Source organism: Dermacentor albipictus, chromosome 7, assembly GCF_038994185.2.
Source record: "Dermacentor albipictus isolate Rhodes 1998 colony chromosome 7, USDA_Dalb.pri_finalv2, whole genome shotgun sequence".
In the NCBI taxonomy this organism is placed as follows: Eukaryota; Metazoa; Arthropoda; class Arachnida; order Ixodida; family Ixodidae; genus Dermacentor; species Dermacentor albipictus.
In genome coordinates this window covers 14,066,820-14,093,123 of record NC_091827.1, presented here as the reverse complement: position 1 = coordinate 14,093,123, position 26,304 = coordinate 14,066,820, and the positions used below count along the sequence as shown (strand labels likewise).

Genomic DNA, 26,304 nt, shown 5'->3' with positions numbered 1-26,304 from the left:
GCATGCACGCATTTGGTAGCGCACACACAGCGATCGTGTAATGAAAAGCTAAAGACAACCAGACGCAAAGTGGCCGCACGCCAAGTACCACGCAGGCGCGAGAAATCTGGGTGACAAAATCGGAACAGTCGCCAAAACAGATCCCACTAATCCGGCGGGGCCGCGCGAGGACACTTGACAGCGAAACCAACAGGGGGCAACGTTTACGACTTTCCCAGCGATCACGGAGACGTTATTTAACGGCACGGGCCGCACGCGCGCCGCGATACAGCTTGGGCACGCGGAGGGGAGCCGCAGCAAACAGGTATACGGACAAGACCTGCCCACTCACGATCCGCCGCCGACCAACACCCAAAAGCGCAGAGCCCGCAGAGCGCTCCGAAGACTTCCGTGTCATAAGGTCACAAGCGCGCGTCTCTTCTGGCCCGCACAACGAACGCGTTTATTTCCTGGCGAGAAAAGAAGCCGATGCGGCACAGCCCGATCGGGAGCTTTTATCTAGGGCGTGAGAGATACCGCGCCAGCGTTACGGCACGCGCACGTAACAAACAAGTCCCGTCGACGCGCTGCGGGCCCCACTAGCCCTAGCGCAGTAGCAGACGGTGAAAGTATCGACGGCCGGGGCGCGCCGCCACGCGCGTGCACAGGGGAGAAACGGCGCGACATTCCGTTGTTTTCGCTCACCGTAGTTGTCGCCGGGGCGTCGGGTACTCCATTGGCCATCGACGACAGGATATCAGCGACGGACAGCCGCAGATCGGCCGACTCGCTCGTAGCGCAATACATGGCGACTCACAACTGCTCACTAGCAGGCCACCAACAAGAACGGCAAGGGACGCTGGCGCCGGCGTTCGTGGGCGTCCGCAGCAGACGACTACGCGGAGCCCGGAGCCAAGTCGCTCGTGGTGTTCGCGCTGTGGCACCAAACGAAAGGATGAGTCACCCGCGGTGCCCGAAGGTTGAGGGAAGCCCTGCCGAAATTCTGACCAAGCGGTGACATCATCTTCTCAGCTAAAAATAAACCAAAAACGACGTCTAGAGGCGGATCACGTGCCTAACTCTGGTCGCAACGTCACCGCAAATTGCACTGACGCCACGCGCATCACGAGGTTTTGCTCCTCGCATCGCGGTGAAGTTTCGTACTCGTTTCGAACGTTTTAACGCCCGATAAAGGTCGTTAGTTGCGCCCATAATTAGCAAAATTTACTACAATTTCGTAAACTTGACGAAAACGAGACTTTAGTTCCCACCACGAGCGATTCTCACCTCCATGCCCATAAAAGGCAAGCTATGAATCACGCTCCAACGTCATCGAAATGTGCGGTCTACGCTGCGTTTCGCGAGAATGGCCAGGCGTTACCGCGAAGCGGGGAGGGCTCAGACTGGCTCCGAGGGATTGGTTCGGCCCCTCGCAAGGAGCGGGCCAAGGCTGGCGAAGGCCACAGGAAGGGGTTGCGCGTACGGCACGCGTTCGCCTCCAATTTTTCTCGGAACTGCACCGCCGTTCTTCGGAGAGACAAGAATCAATTTGCAGTTTGTTCGCCGTCCTTCGCCGCTGAAACGGTACTTGCCTCGCACCGTTCCGAAGGATTGCGCGCATTCTGTAAAGTTGCGCGATCGCTATGAATGAATGAGTCACCCTTACGCACGACGAGGTTGTAGTAGCAGATCAAAACTTTTATTCCGCAGTCGCAGAACGTACACACTTAAAGACACGTGCGACCTACCATTCTCCCCTTCAGTATATGTACAATGGTAACAGTACTTACTAAAAATCGAGTAGACACATAGTAGCAAGCTGTATGTTCGACTCAAGCAATAAGAAAATTAAATACATACACGAAAAAATATAAATACAGGGATTGTGGCCGCACTGAAACTAAAATGAAACTAAAATCTGAGACAGAAACGAGATTAAAATCTCATTTTACCGGGTGACAAGAAAATCCATTATGTATACAGTATTTGTAATGGTGCTCACAGCAAGTAAAAGAAATTGACCACAAATCTACTTTAGCAACCTCTGTTGGGCTTTGACAACGAACACTTGCAGGTTCTTGTGGCATATCCTTGTGAGTTAGCTGCAGCAGAACTGCAAAAAATATGGCAAGTTCATGCTTCTTCATACTGTGGATTGAAAGACACACGCAAGGACAATAAAAGAAGGCATGGACAGCATGAGCGTAGATTCTCAACTGGTATATTTGCTGAAAGGCACAGTGATTTATAAGGATGGCTATGCTAACATGCTAGCAAAATATGCCCTATTGATCTCTTACGAGTAATACCTGATAGTAAATGAAAGTCAATTACATAAAACCATAAAACTTGACTGAAAACATACCAAACAAATATTATTTTGTGCTGGTGAATCTTACACATGTACTGTCCAGTTACGCATGTTGTTGTTCTGCCAACAAAATAAACGGCTGACAAACACAGGTGTTTCCCATTAGCCCGTGGCAAATTGCATGTTGGCCAAAGTGGCGTGGCCACATCAATAAAATGGGGCCAACTATTTTTTTTTTTTTTACAAAGAAACAATGTGCGTATCTCTCCAGCGCATAGCTGCGGATTCACTTACAGGAAAAGCCAATCCTAAAATAGGATATTCTCATATTTTTTGGTTATTTCTTTCAATCCACTGCCACCAGGTGGTGACGAAGGAGATGCATGGCACACCTGAATAACTCAAGCAGGCTAGGTGACTGGCATCACCTTTCCAAGCGGATGGAAATAAGTCATCATCATCACCACCTTGCAAATCACTGTGTCTTTCAATAACATGCTAGTTCAGAGTTAGTGCTCGTGTCATTCATGTCTTCCTTCCTTGTCTGTGTGCCTCTTGTGTAACCCACAGAACGAATAGGGAGCAGTTGTGGCCATGGGGGGCATACTAATCATAACACAACTCAAATTTTTCAATTTCGTCAAACTCCGCTGCCATCTTGTTCACCCATTCGTCGAAATCCCTCTGAAAAAGAAAAAGGAAAAACATCAAGCCTGCTGAGAGGGGCACCATGAGTAAGTCAAAGACAAGTCTGAGCCAAACACGGAATTCCACTGTATGGTGGCAAAAAGGGTCATGACAAATCTACCAGGAATAAGCTGGAATTCATGCGACAGTTTTCTAAACAGTGAAGAGGAGAGGGAGGAAATGAGAGAAAAAAGGCAGAGAGGTTGACCGCAGTAACTGTACATTTGGCTACTTCACACTAAAGGAAGAGGAGAGGGTAGCAAATATGAGGAGGAAAGTAGACATATGAGGATTTGTTCGCACAAGTATGAGGAAATCAAGCGATAAGAATTAAGAGGGTTCGATATTTCTGGGTGAAGCAGCTACGTTTGAATGGAAGCACAATGTAAAAATTACCCTGTACCAAGCTTTGAGTGCATGCCAAAAAACCCCAGCTGCTCAAAATTAAGCTACAGTGCCTGTGTTCCAATATTTGTCATAGGCGGCTAAATGGACAGCCAAGCATAAAGCCGCCATGTAAAGTTTTGTTCTGATTCTGATGAAGCCAACAAAGAAATCAACATCAAAGTCACTAAAGATGCATGCATGTCAAAACAAGCTGGCAGCTGAGCGGCCCATGTAGAAAGAAGCTCAGCAGAAAGCTCATCTGCACTCAAGAAAGGGTGGTGAGGCTTTCTGCTGTACATTTAATTAAGTAAGCCACATTGTTTCTTCCTGGGTTCGCATGTGCAAACTGTCAAAATATAGCATTAAAAACCAGCCCATCACCAGGCCCCATTGCAGCTTTGGATTATATCTATGCAGGAAGCTGTAAAGTGCTGCCTAAGGAGCGTCTTACCAAAATAATTTGTGATATCGGTTCATACTTGGAAGAGACAGAAGTAATTATCTGTCCTGTTATCATGCCACAAGGAGGCAAGCATCACTGCCAATGGAGACCATCACTCCCTCTGCCTCTAACAGTGCTCCCAAATGGTGTTCCTTCTCTGCCTTCTCTCATACTAGAGCCCAGAAATATAATGCGGTATTGAGACCTGCCTCCTTTTTTTCCTTCTCTTCATTTTTCGCAGCAATCTTCCTCATTTTATGATTGGTAATGGCGAGTGATGAAACATGCACTACGAATAGGTATTTGCGTGTGTGTGACCGTGACTCTCCGGCTGGGAACGGGTTTCCTTGAGAAAGAAAGCGTACAGTGTTTGGCTTGAAACTTAAGCTGTTTTTACAGCGTACAGCGCTGTAATAATTTACAGACAAGATCGTCAACACACCATGTATACGCTTATTTATTTAATGTCGCCGAACCTGGCGCAGGGACCTTTCATGAGCTTTTGTTTTGTGTGTGAAGTAAGGTGGTATCAAGTTGCAAAGACGCATTGCAAAAGCACTCATATACTTGACATTGAAGCTGCTTTCTTAGCTGTCATTGCAGGCAGGCTTAATGCTGCTCAGAAGTGGAGCCTACTCAGTGTCTCCCACAACCACTGTGTTGTTTTGAGATGTTATACCACATCAAACAATTGTTTAATCAGAGAGAAGCAGTGTTAGTTAAAATGAGATGGCAACAAATAAGTGGTTGGTTTCGACAGTGGCAGTCCATCAGCCAACCAAAGCTTTTTGTGTGAGCAAGTACCCGCATCAACGGACTACCCACAATTGGCATCATGGTGGTGCGACAGGTAGTAACATTACTAAAATAAATTTGTTGGCTGACTCAGTTGGCAGACAAAGTCTGCCTTGTGTGACAGACACACATTATGTTATGCAAGACAATAAAACCATAAAGACACTCCGCAAACATGCATATGCTGAATCATACATAAGGCTTCAACTCTACAATTTTCTAGTACCCCTGTCACATGCATGCTTTCAGAGTGTCCAAACAGAAGACAGATGAAATACGGTTGCCCCATCGGCTCCCTTCCATGAGCTTGCTCAAAAGAGCCAATCCCAATAGAAAAATATGATCCCAATTTGGCTCCATTGCGATCAAAAGTACCTGTGTAACACAGGTATATACTTAAACTAGATTTTCATTTGCTGCTGAAACAGCACAAGCATTCTTTCTATTGCCCACTCTGCACATTGAAGCACACTCTTCATGTTGTATATGAAGGGACCTTGAAATAATTTTGGCAGTTTTACGCAAACACATTAATTTGACAGGGGAAGTCAGTGTGGATATTAAAAACGAACTTTAAATGCCCAGTGTGAACTCTGCAATTCACAAATGAAGTTTAAAGATATCAAATTCCTGCCAATAAAAGCAACTCCTCTCCATGCGTTCCCTCCTGCGCCTTTCCATTAGAATAAGTGTAGAATGGCTGAGTGATGTTAATTTGAGTGGATTATTGGGAATATTTTATGCATGCCATTGCACAAACACTCTTAACAGTTTGTGTTGTAGGGACCCCTTGGAGCCCCATGTCCGGTTTGTGGCCACTTTCCCATGTGATCACCGTGGTTACGCTCGTACTGCTCCAGCCAATCAGCGGTGGACAAAATGGTGAGTTCATTAAGAAGTGGACACTTACAGAAAACATCTCTACGATTTGCCGGTGAGTCAGCGAACCCTCCCCAGTACCCCTTTGAGTGCAGTGGGGAGCGCGAATCAGCTACGACTTCTAAACCTTAGCCAGCTGGGAGTGGACATGTAAGCCCATACCCCAGCAATGTGTACATAGGAATTTTTTACCTGCATAAAATAAATGTACCATTACAAGAACACAGGTGATTCTACAAAGTAATGGCTGACTTCCACCAGAGAATGCAGATCTTCTGCTAGCCTCTCAACCATTTGCTGCAGCAGCTGCTCTCTGTATGCATGCATTTGTGTGTCTGTTCGTGGAAAGATGTAGTATACTGAGTTTCTTCCAGGGGGCCAACCCCATCTAACACTACTACATTAGGCCTGGGCTTCAATATAAGAAAAAGAAAAGATGAATAAAAACAAAATAAGCAGGGGAAAAATAAGCCCTGGCTTATTTTGCCCTTGTAAATTCATTATTCCTTTTGTTTACACCATTTCATTCATGTAAAGGTTCTATCATGCTTCCATTTGATCACTTTCAATATGTATCTTTAAAATGATCACCTCACATAAATATCTGCTCGTAAAAGTACCCAGAAACATTATCTTTTCTTTTAACAGAACAAATTTCATACAAATTACCAGAGGGAACAGGGTCAAGCCTGACCCCCCCCCCCCTTTTTTTCATTACTCCGCAGAGTGAAGCCTAGGTAAGGAAGAAAATGACAAAGGTAAAACAGTACTGCGAAAATTTCACCAACTTCCATGCTATAAAATGTTCCATTTGCAATTAGTAAATTGTTGCCAATCAATAATAATAATGGCTAATTATGGTATACTTCAGCATATAAGAAAATTAAGTTGGGCTGACTTATTGAATATTCTTGCAGAACTCACTGGTGCTACCAACACTAGTTTATAGGAGCGTGGTGCCCTCTCTATGTAGGCATCTGACTCAAAGCAGGCAGTAGCACATAAGAAAGCATTACCTCAGAGATTACTGGTTCATACCTAAGATTCATATCTAAGATGGGCGATTTGAAATGAAGAAAAAAAAAGAGCTGCTCTTTCTGTCATGATTACCTTTGCAACTAAGTCACCTCCTGACATTAAAAAAAATAAAAAGAAGAAAGTGGCTAAGTACTTAAAAGAGCAATCTAGCTGTCTGAATTGACTCGGTGTTAGTCTTTAACAGCCCTTTAAATAGAACATCCTGTCACACCTGCGTATGACAGTGCTAAGTGGATACAACTGTGCAATGCCAACTGCTGCTGTGTGATCCTCCTGTTCTCAACATGGCCACAGTGATGCACTACTGCCTACTGAGCATCAGGTTAGCCCTGATACAACTGGCCAGGATGGTGGCACCTGAGGTGTTTAATGTCGTTGCTAACAAGGCTGTTGGTGAGGTAAATTAGTTACATACGAACTAAAAACACAACGCCTTTTGTGTGCGTCCTCTTCATGCCTGTTTCTGTCTTATTTCCACAATTTTTCCCAACGGTTACACGCTGTCCTTTTTAAACGCACTCTGCTATAGCACAAAACAGTGTGTTTAAAGGGACACTAAAGCGAGACACTAAATCAGTTTAGACTACTGAAGCATTGTTTGAGAACCCTGCAGGCAGTCATGTAAAAAAAAGTTTGGATATTAGATGAGAAAATGAAGGTCCAAGTAAGAGTATTTGAATTTCGCGCCGAAACCCCAGCGCCGGTACGTCAGGGATTCCAAAGCATGTTTTTGCATTTGGGCCGCGTTGGCTGAATAAAGGTTCCCGAAACTTGCCATGTTTAATATTTGGTTCCTTCAGAACACAATGTAGTCAATCTGTACTACTATATATAATTAGAAGGCCCTAGAAGATGCCATCAAAATCCAAGACGTCACAGCCCCCAGGTGCGGGAACATAAGTAGGCGTCGCCACCCGTATTTCGTTCTTGCGCTTTTTCTGGCTTACCAAACGTCTTAGCGTTGTAAGAGTGGTGTTTTTGGTGTTGTAGAACGGTAATTTACTGACGCAGAAGAAAACATTTTTCACTTTAGTGTCCCTTTAAGATTAAACTAATTCAGACTGTTCACAAAAGCATGACTTGTGAATGAACTAACGCCACCTTAGATTGAACCACAGAACTGCACAGATCATTACGCTTGTAGTATTACCTCTGCATGCTTACCAGGAATGTTTTCATATATATGACTGACGACAGATTGCTAAAAAATCTTAAATTCTATAAATTACTCCCTTCTCTGGACTCCTCGTGATGGCAATCATAAAAATGTAATTGTTGAGAGCAAAATAGTGAGACATTAAAGGGACACTAAAGGGAAACAATAAATAGGTTTAGGCTAATGGAGCATTGTTTGAGAACCCTGCAGGCAGTCATTTAAAAAAGGTAGTTTTGTTATTAAAGGAGAAAATGAAGGTCTAAGTATCAGTATTTGAATTTCGCGCCGGAACGTCAGCATGACGTCAGGGATCCCAAAGTATGTTTTCGCATTTGGGCCGTGTTGGCTGAATAAAGGTTCCCGAAACTTGCCACGTTTAATATTATGATGTCACAGCCCCCAGGTGCGGGAACTCAAATAGGCGTCGCCACCTGTATTTCGTTCTTGCGCTTTTTCTGGCTTACCAAACGTCTCATCGTTGTAAGAGCGGTGTTTTTGGTGTTGTAGAATGGCAATTTACTGACGCAGAAGAAATCATTTTTCACTTCAGTGTCCCTTTAAAGATGCTGGTGGAGACGCATCTTCAGAGCAGCTACAGGTGCATTTGCCAAAACACGGCTGAGAGATGCAAGTGCATGTCCCCCACCTAGCTCCGACGTCGACAAACATGGGCAAACATGGGCGAGATGCGAAATTTTGCAGACGACGGGTGACTTCGGCGTCATCAGCGCTTTGGTGGTTCATGTTAACTCCATGAAGCTGGGTACTCATGATTTATATCACTCAAAGGTTGTCCACCCCTACTGGCGGGAATATCGAAATCCGGAATTGTGCGGTGGAAATCACTAAGGTAGCAATTAAGCCACATTCAAGAGTCAAATTTTTTTCACAAAAGTGATTTTTCATTTTTTACATTTTATGTATGCTCAAAATTCAACAAAATGTTGAATAGAATCATCTTCCTATCATCATTAGTTTGTGGTTTAGAGTGCGTTTTCCAACCCATACTCTTGTATTGCAAAACCGCAAATCAGTACCATTTATTTTATATAGATATAATTGAAAATACTTTTTTTCATTTTATGCTGTCACCGAGCAGCCACACGAACGAAAGGAGGCTCTATTGCATCTCATAGAGGCTCCAGCTGTGAAGCTGGTGCATTTTAGGACTCTGTGTAGCTTTGACAGCTTTCACATGGTTTGAAGGTTTGTTTATGTTTCTCTCAAAACAAGATTTTGCTGCATCTCATGTTATGCAAACTTTGATAACTTTTTTAAAATGAACATCTTGATATGAAATTTTGCACCCTCATTCTTCACATGGAGATGAGTGCAACGAACTAGAAGGAAAGAAATTGATGCAGTATGTTTGCATTTACAGCTCATTTTGCAAACAAATTTGGTCAAAATTGGCAATTTTTTTCACTTTCCTTAGCTTTTTGAACATTCCTTTCTTAATATTTATCACAATGAGTTTACCTTAGTTCATTGCACAGGTCTACCGCTTAGCTACATAAATGCCAAAGCTTTACTCAACTCAGCAATTCATTAGTTACTTATCACTGCTGGCACGACTAGCAGTTTTACGACATTTTATGAGAAAGATTACTTGCCAAAAAATAAAATGAATAATTTTCTGCACTTTAAATAGTTGAATAAGCTAAATAAAATATGCTTATTCAGGTAAAAAAGTTATTTGAATCCTCGCTCCTGATCTAAAAAAGAAAGAAAACTTACTGGGTACACAATCGTGCATATGCTGGCTGTTATAATGGTACCCTAGATGCTCTGTATTGCCCAAGAGTAAAAAAATCATCACTGAAGAGTGTGGTGTCTGCGCTCCTTTAGAGTACTTAGTTTATTGCAATGTTGCTATCTTTGTCGGTTCAGACTGAAGGAGCAATACGAGCCTTACCAATATGAACACTCTAAAAGGGATATTTCGGCAATGGATTATTGAGCACTCTAGCTTATGTCCTGAACCACGTCACTGCAGAAAACATCAATCATCGATCTCGCTTTGCTGCACCAAAGTAGTGCTTCATATATAAATAAAATAATACCCAGCAGACAATCAATGCCAATTCTGAAACTGGCATTTTTGCGGTTTAGAATGTTTTAAGCATCCCTGCTTATAAAAACAGCCATTCTTCTTCTCCCAACAAAATCGGTGTCACTTTCTGTGCACTGACGTTTCGCCACTGTCCGGACTTTCTGAAGTGTAGCACATCACTTGGGTTTTGGATGCAAGGTTGTCTGCTCCCAGATTATGACATTTCATCACATTAATGGTATTTTGCAATTAACTAAAATAACAAGTTACATGCCTACGTAACGAAGTCTGTAAAATCAGCCATTTGGTTTGTTATATTCAAATCAGACTTTTTATGCAACTAACTACACCGACGGATTTTTCTTACACGGAAGGGGCTGCAAAATTTGGTGATTGAAAAAAAAAAAGCTAATCTGAACGAGAAAAAAAGTTATTTTGTTGAATTTGAGAGTCAGCAATGAAAGATACAGTTTCATGTTGTGCAGATGATATCTACGCATCGGCAGTATGAAGGGAGGCCAGTCACGCTTTTGCGTCCCGTCTGCCTCCATGGCTGATAGTGTTGACAGTGGAACAACGCTATCACAAGAAGCAACACCAGGAGCAAACAAATGCTTCGTCTGCCTCTCGCTTCAATGTGTCTCTGAAACTTGAGATTACGCAACCTCCAGTAGTAACAAACACGCGAGAGTACTACACATAATGCCGTGCTATCTCAGCACACCTACTCTTCGCACACGTGGCAGATTACATCTAAAACACGGCGGGCACTCAGCCGCACTGATAGCCATGCACAGCCACAGTCGCGCTAGAGAAGACGATGCACACCAACCTGCCCCCCAAACCCCCACCCTTACACTCGCGTGTGCTTGATCACATTACCATGAGCTCGCTTCACCTCCTACCCCTTCCCTCTGCCCGCGTGGGAAAACACCGCTCATCAAGCCACCATCCTTCTCGACTCATCCTCGCATGTTTTCACTCTAACAAAATCATACAGCAAGCAGGGTGCAATAGGATAAATAGGACTTTATACGGAGCATGACGCTGCTCTGCTTCGGGGGTCTATTTGAAAGGTGTGTTCACAAGCAGCCACTTGTAATTCAACCATTAGACCATCTGCATAAACAGAAGTTGCCACTTATTGCTTTGGTACTCGTGGCGGCCGTGAAATTTCGTTACAATGAAATAATGTATAAACACAATTCCTTATTTGAGGTTCTAAATACATGGTGTACTATGGACAAGTTATAAAACGTTAACTACTTTGAGAATTTCGTCATATTTAGGTTTTCTGTATCGAGGTTAAACTGTATGTGTGTGTTTCGTGAGGTACCACTGCCGTCAATTCCAAATGACCACTTTCTTTTCATATCTTGCAGCACACCGCCAAAGTGCCACTTGCTGCAGCAAAGTGCACCCACTCAAAGCAACACAAAATTTTCACGTCCGACTCCAGCATAAGCCCACCACCAACTTACATCATTCTGCCTTTGCAGCTTCTGTGCCTTGGGTTTGTGCACCTTGGTCTTCTTCACCTGCTGTTCTTCCTCTGGCTCAAAGAAGTTTTCTTCATCCTCCCGCACGTGATCAGGGAGCTCGAGGTCTTCGAACAGGTTGACACGAACGGACGCAGATCTGTTCCCACGAGAGTATGTCCGCTTGACCTCCCGAAGGGACAACTCTGGACTGTCACCACAATGCCTCTTCTGGAAGAATCAATTAAAATGTCAAAATGCAGACAGAGTTAGAAGTACTGTTTGCAACAGATAAAAAAGGCCCATCCTCTTTCAAAAGAGAAAAAGAAGTTGTTGAAAGTTCCGACTCTTAGAACAAGTGCAGAAGGTGCTTTCCATGAAAGAAGACCCAAAGAGTGACCTAACACTTATGGGGGCAACAATGAGAACATATGCACTGTTAGGATGCATGTTATGCACGCACAGATTATCGTAAAAACTGTAAAATAGGTTGGACTGGAATATAGGTCGACTTAACAAACATTAATTCTAAAAGAATGATGGGAAGAAACAACAATAGTATAAAGTGGTAAAATATGACCGGTATATAAGATGGCAGTTTACTTTTTTTGCAGTGGATCCTTGAAAAAAGTTTGACCGATATTCCAGTTTTTATGTTACTAATGAAGCATACTGCCACTACAAGTTTAACATCACGCAACAACGTCCTGCTGAAATTGCTGAAAACTGGCGGTTCCATGGGGCTGTGCAAAAAGTATTCACCGGCAAAATTTATCTTTCTTTAATTGCAACAGCACATAGTAGAATCTTGTCAATTCAATCTCGAAGGGGACCGAAGAATTATTAGAATAAAATGGAGTTCGAACTAATAAGAGTCCCTTTAAATATAGCGCCCGATCAACTGTGTGGTACAGTGCGCAAAATCGTCACAGGGCTTGCAGCAAAAAATATACTATCTTTCCTTCATCAGGGCGCGACAACATGTGCCAGGGGAAACCTAGATTCTATATAAAGTCCAAATGTGATAAGATCATGCCTCGCGTGCTGTTTGCTGTGGGTGCAAGGGAAAATGTGTGAAGGTGAGCCAAGAAGGGTGCTGGTTTCAAGCGCACTCTACTCTCATGTGCCCAACGTTGGGGATGATATGCTCAACCACGCACTAAAGGGGGGCATAGACGAGTGCACGGTAACGTAATAAATGTGCACTTCTCAGCTCGCCACACATCTTTTCTGGTCTTTCTTATGGCATGCGACATTACGATAGCTAGCGACACATTGAAACTTTGTCTTAGGCTCAGGTATATCTGAAAAGCGGTGCATTGGCGTGAGTGAAATATTCTGTTCTAAATAACCAATGCACCATTTTTAGAGCTCAAATTCGCAGTTTTTCTCTATTCGAATACTAGGTAGAATTTTGCCGGGTCCAACAGAGCTGTTTGAATTATCCGTCAATTAGAATTAAGAGATTTAGAATTATGGAGATTTCACTGCAGCAGACTTGCAGCCTCTAAGTACAATCTGACATCAGCATGCTGGTTTTGATGGTGTGGAAATTTAGGATACTTATTTTGGTCCTTAGCCAAAAACAAACATTTTTTTCTTGGTACCCGCTGGTTTCACATTAACGATGTGCTACTGTATTGCATGCTGTGTCATGCGAACTCCATTTCATTAGAATAATTTTCCAGTGCTTCTGTGTAACCCCCTTTCCCTCATCCCCCCAAAATGCATCCACTCTTTGCACATCTGTGGCACAGTGAAGGTTTGGAAGGGCAGCAGGGGATGCCTCACTGGGGAGTGCGAGGCATTGCTTGCCATACGAGTAGTGCATGAAGTTATCACAAGCTTTAGCTTTCACCCGGGTGACAAAGATCAGACGTGGCCAGATTCTACAGCACTGGCGTTATGATGATAAGTGAGTGAATTCGATGCCAACTGCAGAGTTTGTCCAGTTCAGTCACCGTTACTGCTCAGAACTTGTTCAATCTTTCCCTTCTCTTGTTTCTCTTTGACCTGCATGCTGCCTGGACTGAGCGCCGGCACTACCATTACTTGCAAATGTAGTGCAGGCGTTCAGCGTGGCTGACCGCAAATATTGATCCAGTCAGGAACGCATGAACCAGCAATAAAAAGGCATAACTGTATTGAGTCATTTTTTGTGTTCTTGACTTTGAACGCTGGCACCCGGAAGTCGCACATAGCGGTAAAGTGTAAACTATGTTCTGCTGTAGCAGACTTAATAATGCCTTATTTTTTCAAATATATTCATGACTAAGGTTTCGTTTAATGCCAGCAATGTTATCTAGCTGACTTTCAATGTGCCATTCACAAAGACGAAACTTTATAACAATTCGGTTGTGAGCATGAGATTTTACATTTACGAGTACTGAAATTCGTGCTTTATATGTCTAAGAATATTTTTCAACTGTTCTGCATGTGCTTCTTATGGATGACGATAAAAGCAAACAAGGGAAAGAGGGAGCTCAAGGATGGACGTGCCAGGGCACTGCATCATGTGCTGCACACTGCAGCGACACCAATGCCAAAGATGGCCGTCTTTAGAGAAACATTAAACTGCATTAATTAATATCCATGTGAAAACCACTAACTGCTGTTTCCCATGTGCCAATGGGTCCATTTTGGCTTCGTTGTGACAAAACTTGTGCATGTGCCATGTGCACAAATTGGTAACACCGTGCAGCCTGTCGCCATGGGGGAAGATAAGGCTGGCTCCCCGCAACCGGTTCAGTGTTCCGATCCCGGTTTGCGAACCATTACAATCTTTTTATTTATTCAATCTGGAACTCAACTGTAGCAAAATCGGAGTGCACTGAACTAGAACCTAAACAAGTTTTTTTTTTTCTTTGTCGTTTTGACACCATGGTTTTGTCAACTTCTCCAGCTGCCTTTACATACTACACTAGTATTACCTTTTACCCACATGCCACACCAACTCATCCAGTAATTCAATACTTTCATACAACGTTGCATGTCTATAGAAGCCCCACAACTGAAAAAAAAAAAGAATAGATTGTGGGGTTTTACATCCTGAAATCACGATTCAATTACGAGGCACACTGTAGTGGGGGACTCCGGAATAATCTGGACCACCAAGGGATCTAACGTGCACCTAAATCTAAGTACACAGGTGTTTTCGCATTTCACCCCCATCAAAATGCAGTCAACGTGGCCAGGATTCGATCCCACAACCTTGTGTTTAGCAGCCCAACACCATAGCCACTAAGCAACCACAGCCGGTAGAAGACCCCATAATGTAGAGATTATTTACATTTGAACAAACTGATAACAATCACAAGCTCTAATTTTGTGCCCGTTAATCACATATTTTAGATGTGTCCCATATAAAAAGCAGGTTTCCAGAAAACAAATATTGCTATATGCGCTTGTGAAGGAATGTATATACCCTTCGCGTCCGTGATGGAGAGCCTGTGCGAGACGTTCGCTTTGGTGTCATTGCTGAGTCAAAGAGGCATGGCGTTGCGACAGCACGACGGTCTTGATCAAATGACATGTGTGACGATTCTTCTACATGCTGTGCATCTACAACAAGAAAAGGGAAACAATGATCATGTGCGAAAACAGAAAGTGCAAGATACAAAAGCAAACAAGTGGCAATCTCTCATCACCATAATCAGAGGTGCCCTCTTCAAGGCCAACTGCAACGAAATTTTCACCTGGTTTAAATTGGCTATAAATGCATAGCATATACTATCTGAGTAATCTTGGCAAAACTGCAGGGCTGGCAACTGTGTACTTTTCTTATTAGCAGCCTTTAAATACCACCTAAGTAGATGACCCGTGCACCTGGCGGAGAACGGTAGCGATGCTGATATGGCAAAAGTCCCAGGACCATGCACGACTGCCGATCTCTCAGTTACACCTATACACCAGGATGCAACACTCACTCAACATTTGCTGGTTGATGGGTGTGTCTTACGGCATGCTTTCCCATTGTTGCACATGTGCTTTGAGCTGTTGCAAGAATGCCAATGCGTTGCATGGCCGTCAAGTGCTTGGACACGTGCTCGAACACAAGCGATGACTGTCCAGTACACAACATTGGGCAGAGGAAGGCAAAAAATATCTTTCTTTTCAGGACGCAAGTGCGCACCGCAGCAGGCAAGTGCGAAGCAGACCGGCCAACGAGCACAAAGCATGTAAACTGCACTTGATGAAGCTGCATAGGCTGCATTTTGCGAGCACAGTCACTTACCCGTGCAAGATCTGCTTCCCTAACGATGCCAGGATGTGATGCTACCAAAACGAAACAGGAAAAACTTTCTGCGCACTTTGTGCCGGACCTCAGCTACTTCCCAGCCTTTACTACAGATGGCAGTAATTGCCCACTCATAGGGAGGAAATGCTCAAAATCATTTTGTAGCAATTTTTGGAATGGATGAAATTTATTTCTGGAGCAGATGGGAACAGACAAATTCTGGTTTTGGAGCAGTATGTAGCAGATATATTTTAGTGGAGCAGTCTGGAGCAAGTAAATTTTACGGTAGATCATTATTAGACTCAAGTGGGGTAACAGACACAAAACCTTGAATTCTGCATCATCAAAGAAATGTTGAGGAGCAGCCTAAAGGCATTTTTTATCCTATATTTGTATTAAGTGCTGGTGAACTGATTGGAGATGTTTTCCAACAGAAGTTTTAAAGAAGCTAGGGTTAGCTGACACTACATTTCATGGTAATGTAACTGCACTGACTAGCTCAAACCAAGATTCTGCATGTGACTGACTTCGCTTCGCCACTCACTAACTAGACTCACTAGAAGCACCAAGACATCTGGAGTTCACATTGAGTGACTGAGTGTAAGCTTCCTGGATAAGCTAAAGAGAGCGACATTTCTCCTTTTATGGCATCTCCTTTTCCAAATCCTCTCGCCGCATTCGCCGTCCCTCACTGCTCGCCCGCTCAGTTCGCAGTCTCTGATCGTGATGATCATGCTGCGCAGCAATGTGATTGACATGATATAAGGATTCTCTATCACTGCGATGGTGGGGCTTAGCAGTGTGATCAAGAGCAAGTGTCTGGGAGTCGGTGAAAATAAAAAAAGAAAAGGGCATAGCCAGCAGTAAGCACGCACTTTTCCGTGGAAGTGTCACCAGTAGAACCACGTCACTTCACTTCACCAACAAAGAGGCACTGATAAGTCCCAGATCCAGCCAGCTCGGGCAGCAAGGTAAAAGAATGCTGCTAGCTTCCGTTTTATTTAGGAGGTACAGCCATTTGCAGCCACTGGCGGCCAAGATACAAAAGTTACTTTTACACGTGCTCCGAGACCAATGACACAAAACACCCGCCAAAGCCAAAGCTGCCAAAGCGGTCCTGGTGCAGCAAGGTGCAATTTGGCACAGCAATTTGTTTGAGTATCAAAATGGCGCAAGTGAAGCAGGGTTTCCATCCATGCACTCAGCAAGGTCCCTCAGATTGATCACCTAATTGTGGTCATCTCAGCTCAAAGACAAGCAGAGCATTGATGCTCTGCTTGTTGAACATTGACAGCCAGATACAGAAAACCAGTTTGACTCAGAGAAGAATGCTTTGCATTAATAGAACATCGCAGCCGTGCTACGGCAAGGGCACAGTGCACAAAGGAGCTAATGGCGTTTTTCACTGGTCGATCTGGAGCGGCCGCCGAAATCCTCGAGCGAGCGCTCAGGTTTCGCAAATCCGAATCGGCCAGCGGAGCGCAAAAATGCTCCGTGGGGGATCACACAGGAAGTCTGCGTGCACGTCGCACAAACCGGTTCCGGAAACCATGCCCGACTTCTGCTCTCTACGTTTCCACGGCAACCAAACGCACCGTCCCCCGTGCGTAATTTGACCACGGCAATCGCAGAGTCCGTCATTTCCATGTCGCGCCCGCAAGGATTATGCATGGACAACGTGCATAGAAGGCTTCGTACAGCACCTGCGTCACCTAGTAATCGCTGTCGTCCGAGCTCTCATCGCTAAACGCGAGCTCTGTAGCAGCAACGAACGCAGCCATTTTGCGAAGCAACACAATGTTGTGCGTACCAACCGGTACCGATTTCGCTTGAAGACGGAAGTGACGCGAGCTATTTCCGCCCGAATCCGCGCCTCGGCGGCGGAGCAAGTGAGAGCGATCCGGCGCGGAGCGAGTTGATCCGAAACGACCAGTGGAACGCGCGAACCCACTCCAGATCGACCAGTGAAATTCGGATTCGTTGCCATGGAGCAAGAAATCCTGCTCCGAATCGACCAGTGAAAAACGCCATAACAGTATACCAGTTCTATGGCTAGCAACGTGCAGGACCTGTTCACCGATACACGGGAATAGTACAAGCAAGGGAAGCAGACGACATGGGTGCTGCTGGTTCTGTTCGGTCGAAGTCACACATCACTTCCGCCGAGTGGTAATTGCAGCATTTTCTATAAGTTTCGGCATGAAAATCATCAATTTTTGACAGCGTTTTGTGACGCATTCACTCTTTCTTTAAACAAAATTTTGCATATGCTACTGTACGTCTAAATTAACTGAAACTGAGCTTTCTAGGCGGTCGAAAATTTCATTGCAGTAGGCCTTTCAAAAGTCTCCCTTGGCATGCCAACAATGCAATAATCAATAGTGCACAGTGATTAACATGTCACAAGAAAAGCATACATTCTAGGTCTAACTTCTGTAAATGACAGTCTTAGTTTAAACAACTCATCAAAGGCAATACTGTGAACAAATCTTCAAATTACAAATTTTCCAGTTACATCAGGTTCTCTTAGCCTATGCTGACCAATGCAGTTGGTGGTGCATATGTACCTGCCATGTCTTTTTTTACTATTTTACTATAGATTGTTCAGTCATGTACTAAACAACCATGGTGCACTAAACATACATCTGTGAAAACATGTATGAGTGCATTACTGATCCATTAACTCACATGAACACGCCATTTCTGGTTGCAATTCTAGCACTACAAAAGGTGAAACATTGCATTACACTCCTCACAGAAACAGGTACGAGACCTGCATATATGGCAGGAACGGCACAGCGGCACAATTTGCTACCATAATGAAATAACTATGAGACTCTCACACCAAGTTCCGGACAACCAAATGTTTCTGTCAACAGCATTTTTTCTACCCCAAACAACCAAATAAATCTATGCATCCCAAATTTCCGTACTCTCATCACAGAGCACCATGCATGATATTTCCATTTATAACAACATGTGCCTGCAAGCAGGCATTCTCAGTCCATGACTACACAATTAAAAAAAAACACATCAGAACTATTTGGGAATAGCAGACGACGCGACACTGGCACAGATTCAGCCTACGAAAGGGGCTCTGCAAACACTGCGCTGGTGAAAACAATGTCACAGATTTCAGTTCGGACCGAAATGGAAATGCCTAAAACAAACATAATGCAAATAAATGCATTGAAATTGGTGATGTCACACTGATATACTGGTGCCAAAATGTCCACATGCACAGAAATTCCAAAAACAATAATAAAGCTGTTCCTACTAAATGAATTAAAATGTAGTTTTAAAAGAATGCTTTAGCCGTTTTAAACTGATTTAGTATGACTTTTTAGCATGTTTACAATGCGACATGGGTTACGGCAGTAATTTCCTCCTGCACAGCCGTGCAGGGATTTTTAGCAACAGGAAAGCGATGTCTTCTGCTAAAATCTAAGGGGAAAAATAACTGCTTCTGATTTGATGCGTGATCGCGTCATCTATCTGAAGGACGAGAAAACTTGAAAGACACACAGCCCCCTTGAGATTCACCAGTGGGTTACAATGTATTAGCGGAATAGGACAAGTGACCTACTGATGGGTCATCAGGCACAAGAATTGGGACAAGAAATGCTGCCAGAGTGAACGTGTTTAAATGGTCATCCATCTGCTGCCCTGAGTTAAATGCTGTCAGCGATACATGACTACCAACAAGCTCACATTTACAATAAACTTTGTGGAAGCCAATGCAACAGATACAATCACAGGTCAGCAGATTTATCTTTTATCTATTATTTCTAGCAATGTCACTGCCCCTAACCACCAACTGGCTAAGCCAGTGGTACAATGACCTTAAAAAAAAATAATAAATAAAGAGTCGTCAACAAACACATCTTTGACCAGCATCATTTTCCACTCAGAAAATTGGCAACTGAAACATGTTTTGATATAATGAACCATAACACTGTCACACAAAAGTGGGAAAGTTGATGAAGATAATAAATTTACAAATTAGTGCCAGGCCAAATCTTAGACTTATCTGTGAAGAATTCTTTTTTCTTTCTTTTGCAAGTTCACGTGTAATGCACATTTCAGTAGAGCCCTTATGTAATTGATGCCTTTGGGTCTTTGTAGCGGAAATAAATAAATCGTCATGGTAAGGCCTAGTGTACCTGGCAGTGTTGGCTGCGACTTTGTATGGTCAGGGGTAGATGTGGCAACGTGCACAGAGGCTTCACGCGCAGGATTCCTTCGAGGTCTACGCAAGGGACCGCCACGTCTTTCTATCGGACTCACGCCCAGCTCCAGCATTTTTTCAGGTGGCTTGGATGAGGCTGCTGCAGATGTTGGCTTCACTCTCGTGTGAGCTCTTTTGCCGATCTTTTTCTTTGGAGGCTGCACAAAGAACACCATTATTGGTTGAGAAGTTAACCTGTGTCACATGTGCAAGAGGAAAAGAAATTCGGCAAAAGAAATAATAAAATACTGCTGGGATCAACACAACTGAAGAATGTGCAGGTGATGGCAGGTGGCTCTGCAGAAACCCCAGTGTAATGAAGGGTAAGCTCATTCAACATCTGCTCTAACTAATGAGTGTAAAAGCTGGCTTGTTTGGCCACAAATTAAACTGTGCCCTCTACACCTATGATCAGCAGCTATTAACACCTAGAATCAACAGTAACAGATGTTTGAATACTACATCCATTATTGTGCCTGTATTAGCACAGATTATCATTAAAGTAAACATTTAACCCAGGACTTGTTCCATTAAGTCACATTAGAAGCATCAAGGCTAGCTAGTTAGCTAGCTACTTATTTATTTCACTCGCTCACTTACATTTATTTATTTATTTATACCACAATCACCTCGCGGTGATTTTAGCAGGGTGGTACATAAATAAAGAAGAAAGAAAAAATGTGGCGCATGCATGAACATATAGTAATTACAGGTTACACTATAGATATCAAGGGCACAAGAAATATGAAGGCATTAGAGACATTATCAGAGACTTGTGGCTCATTTCTAAGATTTAAAAATTTGCCTTCTCAGAAAAAGGCATAAATATGGACCAAAGAGAGGTAGTGAATGACTTTCTTGAAGAACTTCAGGGGAAGCCCGATGGCTTACCTAATGAGGGGAAGAAGGTAAGCCCCACACTTTCTACCATAGCCCACAGCTACACTGCCAAAACACTTCAACAAACATTGCTTACTTCAACCTTGGGCAACTGTACTCAAATGCATCAATCACGAAATGAGGCAGAGACACAATTTCTTTGCATGCATCGCTACAGTAGTTCCTCAAATGCATACACATACTCAGGGCAAAGGGAATAGAGGAAAAGCCACACTTGTGTCATCTCTGCTTCAGGTGGCTGACCAGTGATAACAAGTAGATGAATTGCAACATTGGCTTGTTAGTATGGCATCATAAGGCATTCTAGAAGCACTACAATTCTTCAATATATTTTTCTTGTGTGTTTTCATAGGCTTGTGCATGAGCTTGCAATGTGTTTTGAGGATGTTGAAAGTGTGGCTTGTTTTCAAAAATAAATTTTTGTTGAAACATAGTGCCATGCATCCGCATTTGTGTTGTCTTGTGTCTGCGTTCCTGCATGCACTACTAGAATAACTTTTGACAACAAGCAGCCTTGTTCCCAGCCACTTAATGAACTCAGTACAAAACAGTGAGCGAGTCTACAAGAGCACTGTGGGTCAATTTGAATATTAGAATGCCCCTGTTGGCATTCATGCGGAGGAATACAAAGCTTTATAGGAAATACTACATGCACAATTTTATGGACTATATCTGCTGGTAACATGTTCACATCAATAAGAGACCCCAAGAAGAAAACATAGGGTTGTCTTTCTTGGAGGCATATGGCTAAACTTTAATCGTGTAGTTGAAATGGGGAGACATGAGCTGGCTCAGGATAAATTGAGAAGCAGCCAAGTGCCTGAGCCAAAACCATTTCAAAGGACGTAGGCAGTTTTTCTTTCTTTAATGGCAGAAAGCCGCACAAGCAATAAAGTATGTGCAAAAGTACAGTATTTTATGCAGAGATAGAGAGAAAGAAAGAAATGTGTTGTGCTGCGAGATCTTAAATGGGAACATACACTTCACATACAGCAGTCAATGCCAGCCAAATGAGTGAATTTGGTCAGTCCATTTGGCCTGGCTGCACTTACTAAACTAGTTCACAAGGTACTGCACTTCGCTGTTTGTTTTACCAGTTCAACTACACCTGTTGCCATTTGTTTCACTCAGTGTAGGCTTCATGCAGGACGAGCGCACGGCCGGCTCCATAGAGCAAGAACCAGAACTGAACTGGCGTAAACTAGCTCACAAAGTGAAGGGCGGATCAAATGGACCTAGCGTCTCTCTGCAGTGCACAAATGAAACTTTTTTCTATGAAAGTCAACAAGTTTCTAAGAGTAAGAGCAAGCACATAAGAACGAAACATGACACTCACTGGCTCGGGTACAATGTTCTCGATCCCACCAAGAACATTTCTTGCAGGCCTTCCTAGAAAAAAATAATGCAAGAAAATACATTTAAAAAATGGGAAACAGCACTTAGCTCCAAGCAGCTGACAGGTCAACAAGGCTCCCGAAGGTACTGAAAATGCATGATCGGCAAGTAAACACGTTAGATCGGCGCTTGTCCAACTTGCCCGCTTTTCAGTTCTTCAAACAAATGCTGCAGGTAAAGCATAGCACTGTGAACATGTCAGTGAAGTTTTGCAATTATACAAGGTGTGTGGCACTAACAAATGAAGAATCAGAAGGTGGGTGGGAGAATAGCACTCGTTAAAAAAAAACAACCATTTAATCACACACCTTTTGCAGGATATAGGCACTTTATTAACCCTCTATGGACAAGTGTTGCCTACAGGCAACACCAGAAAAAAAAAAAGAAAGTTTTTTTCTTGCCAAGTTTTGATATAGAGTACACAGTTTTCGGCTAAACATCCTTGGCCAAAACTGAAAGACAGGCAGCAAGCACCATCTATATGTTTACAGCAAGAGAGGATAAGGAAAAAGATGTGTTGTACTCAACTCGCTTTTTCATAAAGTGCGATTCGAGGAGACAAGACTGATGCAAGATCTCTGGCTGCAGTGATATCACACACATAATGTAAAGCAAATGCAATGTGCAACTGTTTCACATCCGACAAGAACTACAGACCTCACAACGTCGGATAGGTAGCGCTGCTGCACCTCTCGAGAAGTGCCCCCAATGATAAAAAGTGTCTTTTGTGGTCGCATCACCAGGCCACTGTGTGTTGTCTCTACGGCAATGCGCGTGCTCTTCTCTCGTTGCTCGCAGTGCTCAGTCACACTATGCATGCTGCCTCTTTCTCTCATTGCTAGTGACACTCACACTAGGTTTGCTCCTCTTTGTTGCTTCGCGTTTTCACGGGGACTCCCTGAAAAGGGAGGTACCCTAACGCTGTTCCTCAGGACCATTAGTAAGGTTCTTTGTCTGTCTGTCTGTCTGTCTCTCTCACTGCTCACGGCACTTGCGCTGCACGTTTACTATTGGTGGAATGACTTCCAAAGGCTTGCGAAAATTAAACTAAGTGCTTTACAACAGACAGTGCGCAATTGCCAATTGTGTAAACTACTACAATTGTTGTTCTGTCACTTGGCCGCCATACAGACTAGCAAAGCATGGGTAGAAATTCCAGAAAATACCCATGATATTTGCCCTTTAAATTGCTTCCAAAATATGCTATTGCTTTTACTGCATTTCTGCAATGCCCACTTAACCACAACAATGTTTCTCGTCACGTGATCCTGCAGTGGGCTTTTTCCAGATAGCGTCCAGCATTAAGCGAAAGCCCTCATATGTACGAACCTTACTAAACTTGATCACTGTGTACATAAGGGCCACTTGATTTAACACAAAACATGTATCAAAGGAAGGCATGCAAACAGAAATATGTGCAATTTGACTGCATGTAGAGAGCAGCGCTTGTGTCTCACCTGTAAATTTCTCTGAAATAAGCAGTTTCATGGGCACTGTCAGTGTTTCGCGTTTTCAAGGCTGTTGTGGCATTGAGTGACACAAAAATACTGCGTACCGTGCTTTGGGATGACAAGGTCATGCTTGGCAAAGTGTAAACACAAACACCGGTAGCTAACACTAACACAAACAAGCATGCGGTTGCTCCGACGGGAAAGGAGGCAATCGGCGAAGTTGGAGTCTGCGGAAACTTGGGGTTCTCTAGTCGATGGTTTACGTATGACGAGAACTGTTTGTGCAAGTTCCAAATGAAGCCTAGGTAGTTTAGCATGAAGCGCACTTCCGCTGATCTGCCTGGTGCCAGGCAGATCTGCCTGGCCACCTTTACCGAATAAGTTTCTGCAAGATATATTTTTATTTTCGTTATGTTTATTTTCAACATATTTTGCACAATTCGAGAGAAAATCAAAATTTCCTTCAGGTATTCATGTGTCTTGTCTTTAAAGGATTAGCAAGAATTTACCTGTACAGCACTAAAGCAGCAATGAACGTGGAATGGCAAACACTGACAAGCATCACACTATGTTTGTAGCCCAGTGACTTTTTCAGAAACATTGCTGCTGCTGATTTTGCCTGCTTCAGGAACTGTTTGCTTGAAGCAAGAGCCCCACTGGCATTCTTTCACAATTATGAAGCAGATTTTCTAGTGACTGTTGGAAGCGGAATTTTGATTTAGGGTCTGAATTCTTTAAAAACAATTTTCAAAAATTCGAAAGTATGAAAAACATAGAAGCACAATGTTTACAAATTAATAGCTCTGCATCAAGAACTGATTTCGCGGTCATATAAACGGCATCCATTAGATTACAAGAGGCGGACAAATTCTATATGTCAATTAATAGCTTACGTGAGTACAATGACTCTGCAAAAGCAGTATTTTCGTATTACTAAATTTTTTTGAGATTCATGTGTAACATATCAGTTTTGTCCGCTTTAGACGTACTATTACATGCAATTCACATAACTGTGATACGATTTTTTTTGTGAGTTAGTTGTTAACTTGATAGTTTCGTTTTCTCAAAATTTCGTTATTCGCCAATTTCAAATAAAAAATTGACGACCTAAATGGAACATTCAAAACCAACAGTCACTAGATATAAAGTTTTTCTGTTGAATGCAACAAACCTCGCCAAATTTGGTGTACTGGTTGCCGAGAAAAACGAATTCTCCTTTTACATGTATTTAGATATGCGCACCCGAGCTAAAAAGCAGAGTTCACAAAATGGCGCGTTCCGTCTAACCTATGGGCGGCCAACCAAATCACAAATAAAGGGAAAATCAGACATCCACCCGTTCGCAGCAATTGCTACAAAGGAAACACGGGTTCCTCGAAAGAAAAGCCTCACAGACGAAGAAAAATTCGTCCTGGTCCGGGACTCGAACCCGGAACCACCACCTTCCCGGGGCAGCCGCTCTACCATCTGAGCTAACGAGGCGGCTAGCAGGCAGGGCGAAATTGAATTTGACGACAACACGAAGCAAAGGCAAGTGTTTGACGTAGTAGTACACAATTATGTGAACAACTACGTCAACCAACTCACTGTTCCGCCTATCCGATAGGCGAGTTTCGTTTATCCGGAGTCCACTGTATTCGACTGCTTGTTTCGCGCTGCTGTAACATCTATGAGCCTAGACTAAGAAAAAGGGCGGCGTGATTACGAAAGGCCAGCGCAAAGCGCAGCTGCTTTCAGCAGGCAGTTTCACAACTAACGGCTCATCACCAGGTCGAGATGCACAACTCGAAGCCGTTCAACGTCAATCGGTAACACCGATTGACAATCGGCAACAGCCGAAGTGAGTTATTCGGCCTTTGTCATTCGATTAAATAAAACGCGCTAGATAAAGAAACACGATTAACAGTTGCTGATACTATCCACGACTTGCCTGTGTCGAAAAAGAGCAAGAAAATTTCCAAATTGTGCGCGACGACTTGCGCATGTTGTCGCCATTTTGCAATTGACCGCGGATCAAATACAAACTCCCGAAACGTAGGAACCAGTAGGAACAACCGATCTATCCTCGGACCTACCCATGCATGCGGAATTTTTCGTTTTGCTAAAAAGTGTCAAAGAAGTACGTTTAGACAGAAAGATGCGCTCACCTGCGTCACTTTTCCGACAGCGTCTGGCGCGCCGAACCATAGCAAAACTTTAACAAACTTCGCGCCGCGCGCACGGCGCGTTTGATCACGTTTCCCTACTCTCCACAACCGACAGAAACCGACTCAAATAAAACATCGTAGAAGTAGACATTAAGCTCAAATTAGGCTTCAGCACATAATTTTACAGTGTTCTTTATATTGAAATTTTATTTTTTCATTTTTATATGTAGAACAAAATGTATGACGCTCTATTTTTAACGTTTGTTTCCACGTTTTTAGAACTAACAGATATGTTTGTTACCTAGGTAAAAATTATAAAACCATTATTTGTAATTTGTAATAAAATAATTATTAATATTAGTGTATATTATGGCACATAGGTGTCGCAGCAATCTATAAGTTACAACTTTAGGTCATTTTTTTGTGTAAAAATTGTGGATAGAGAAGTAGAGCGCGTGAGCGGCTTTGACACTACTTTCGTGTTTAGCCAGTTTTCTCTCTCTCTTTCTGATTACCGATTTCCTCTTTCCTCTCAGAACCCTCTCCTCCGCTTGTAGCTGTCGCGTCCGTCGCGTATCCGTAGCCGCTGGCCGCTATGCTTGGCTGTTCGGGGCGTGCAGCAGTCTGAACCAAGCCAACGCAGCGTAGGTCGGCGTTCCCGTGCAAGTAAAAGTTCGGGCGCTCGTCGCTCTCGCTGCTCGCATCGCCTGCACCCGTCGCTGTCTGCACCATCAAGGGCCG

The 26,304-nt window shown here is 43.4% G+C and overlaps 2 protein-coding genes across 4 annotated transcripts in view; both read right to left on the bottom strand.

Annotated features, from left to right (window-relative positions):
• Nucleotides 1–1,027, bottom strand: part of LOC139047711 (transcription factor kayak-like) — a 93,017-nt gene extending 91,990 nt beyond the window's left edge. The window contains exon 1 of one of the 2 annotated variants that reach the window (XM_070521671.1): nt 685–1,027. In XM_070521671.1, coding sequence (XP_070377772.1) covers nt 685–786 — 102 coding nt within the window. In that variant the 5' untranslated portion in view covers nt 787–1,027. The remainder of the gene's footprint in view (nt 1–684) is intronic. The other variant, XM_070521669.1, reaches the window with a different exon arrangement.
• Nucleotides 1,028–1,656: 629 nt separating this feature from the next.
• On the bottom strand, nt 1,657–26,295 carry LOC139047712 (uncharacterized). 2 transcript variants are annotated; one of them, XM_070521674.1, is made up of 6 exons: nt 26,079–26,295; nt 21,907–21,959; nt 19,606–19,828; nt 14,630–14,766; nt 11,209–11,436; nt 1,657–2,974 (listed from the first exon to the last, which is right to left on the bottom strand). In XM_070521674.1, the coding sequence occupies exons 1-6, from the start codon at nt 26,293–26,295 to the stop codon at nt 2,897–2,899; spliced, it is 936 nt and encodes a 311-aa protein (XP_070377775.1). In that variant the 3' UTR covers nt 1,657–2,896. The 2 variants fall into 2 exon arrangements, with proteins under 2 accessions (XP_070377775.1, XP_070377776.1); XM_070521675.1 differs by lacking the exon at nt 26,079–26,295 and adding an exon at nt 25,564–25,701.
• Between the last annotated feature and the right edge of the window lie 9 nt (nt 26,296–26,304).

Bases quoted from the DNA above. Each gene is read 5' to 3' on its own strand.
- LOC139047712 (XM_070521674.1), bottom strand. From the start codon at position 26,295: ATGGTGCAGACAGCGACGGGTGCAGGCGATGCGAGCAGCGAGAGCGAC. The intron at 21,960-26,078 runs GTAATCAGAAAG...ATTTTTTTCTAG, and splicing joins TGAGAGGAAAGAGGAAATCG to GAAGGCCTGCAAGAAATGTT. The intron at 2,975-11,208 runs GTAAGTTGGTGG...TTTCTTTTTCAG, and splicing joins AGCTGCAAAGGCAGAATGAT to AGGGATTTCGACGAATGGGT.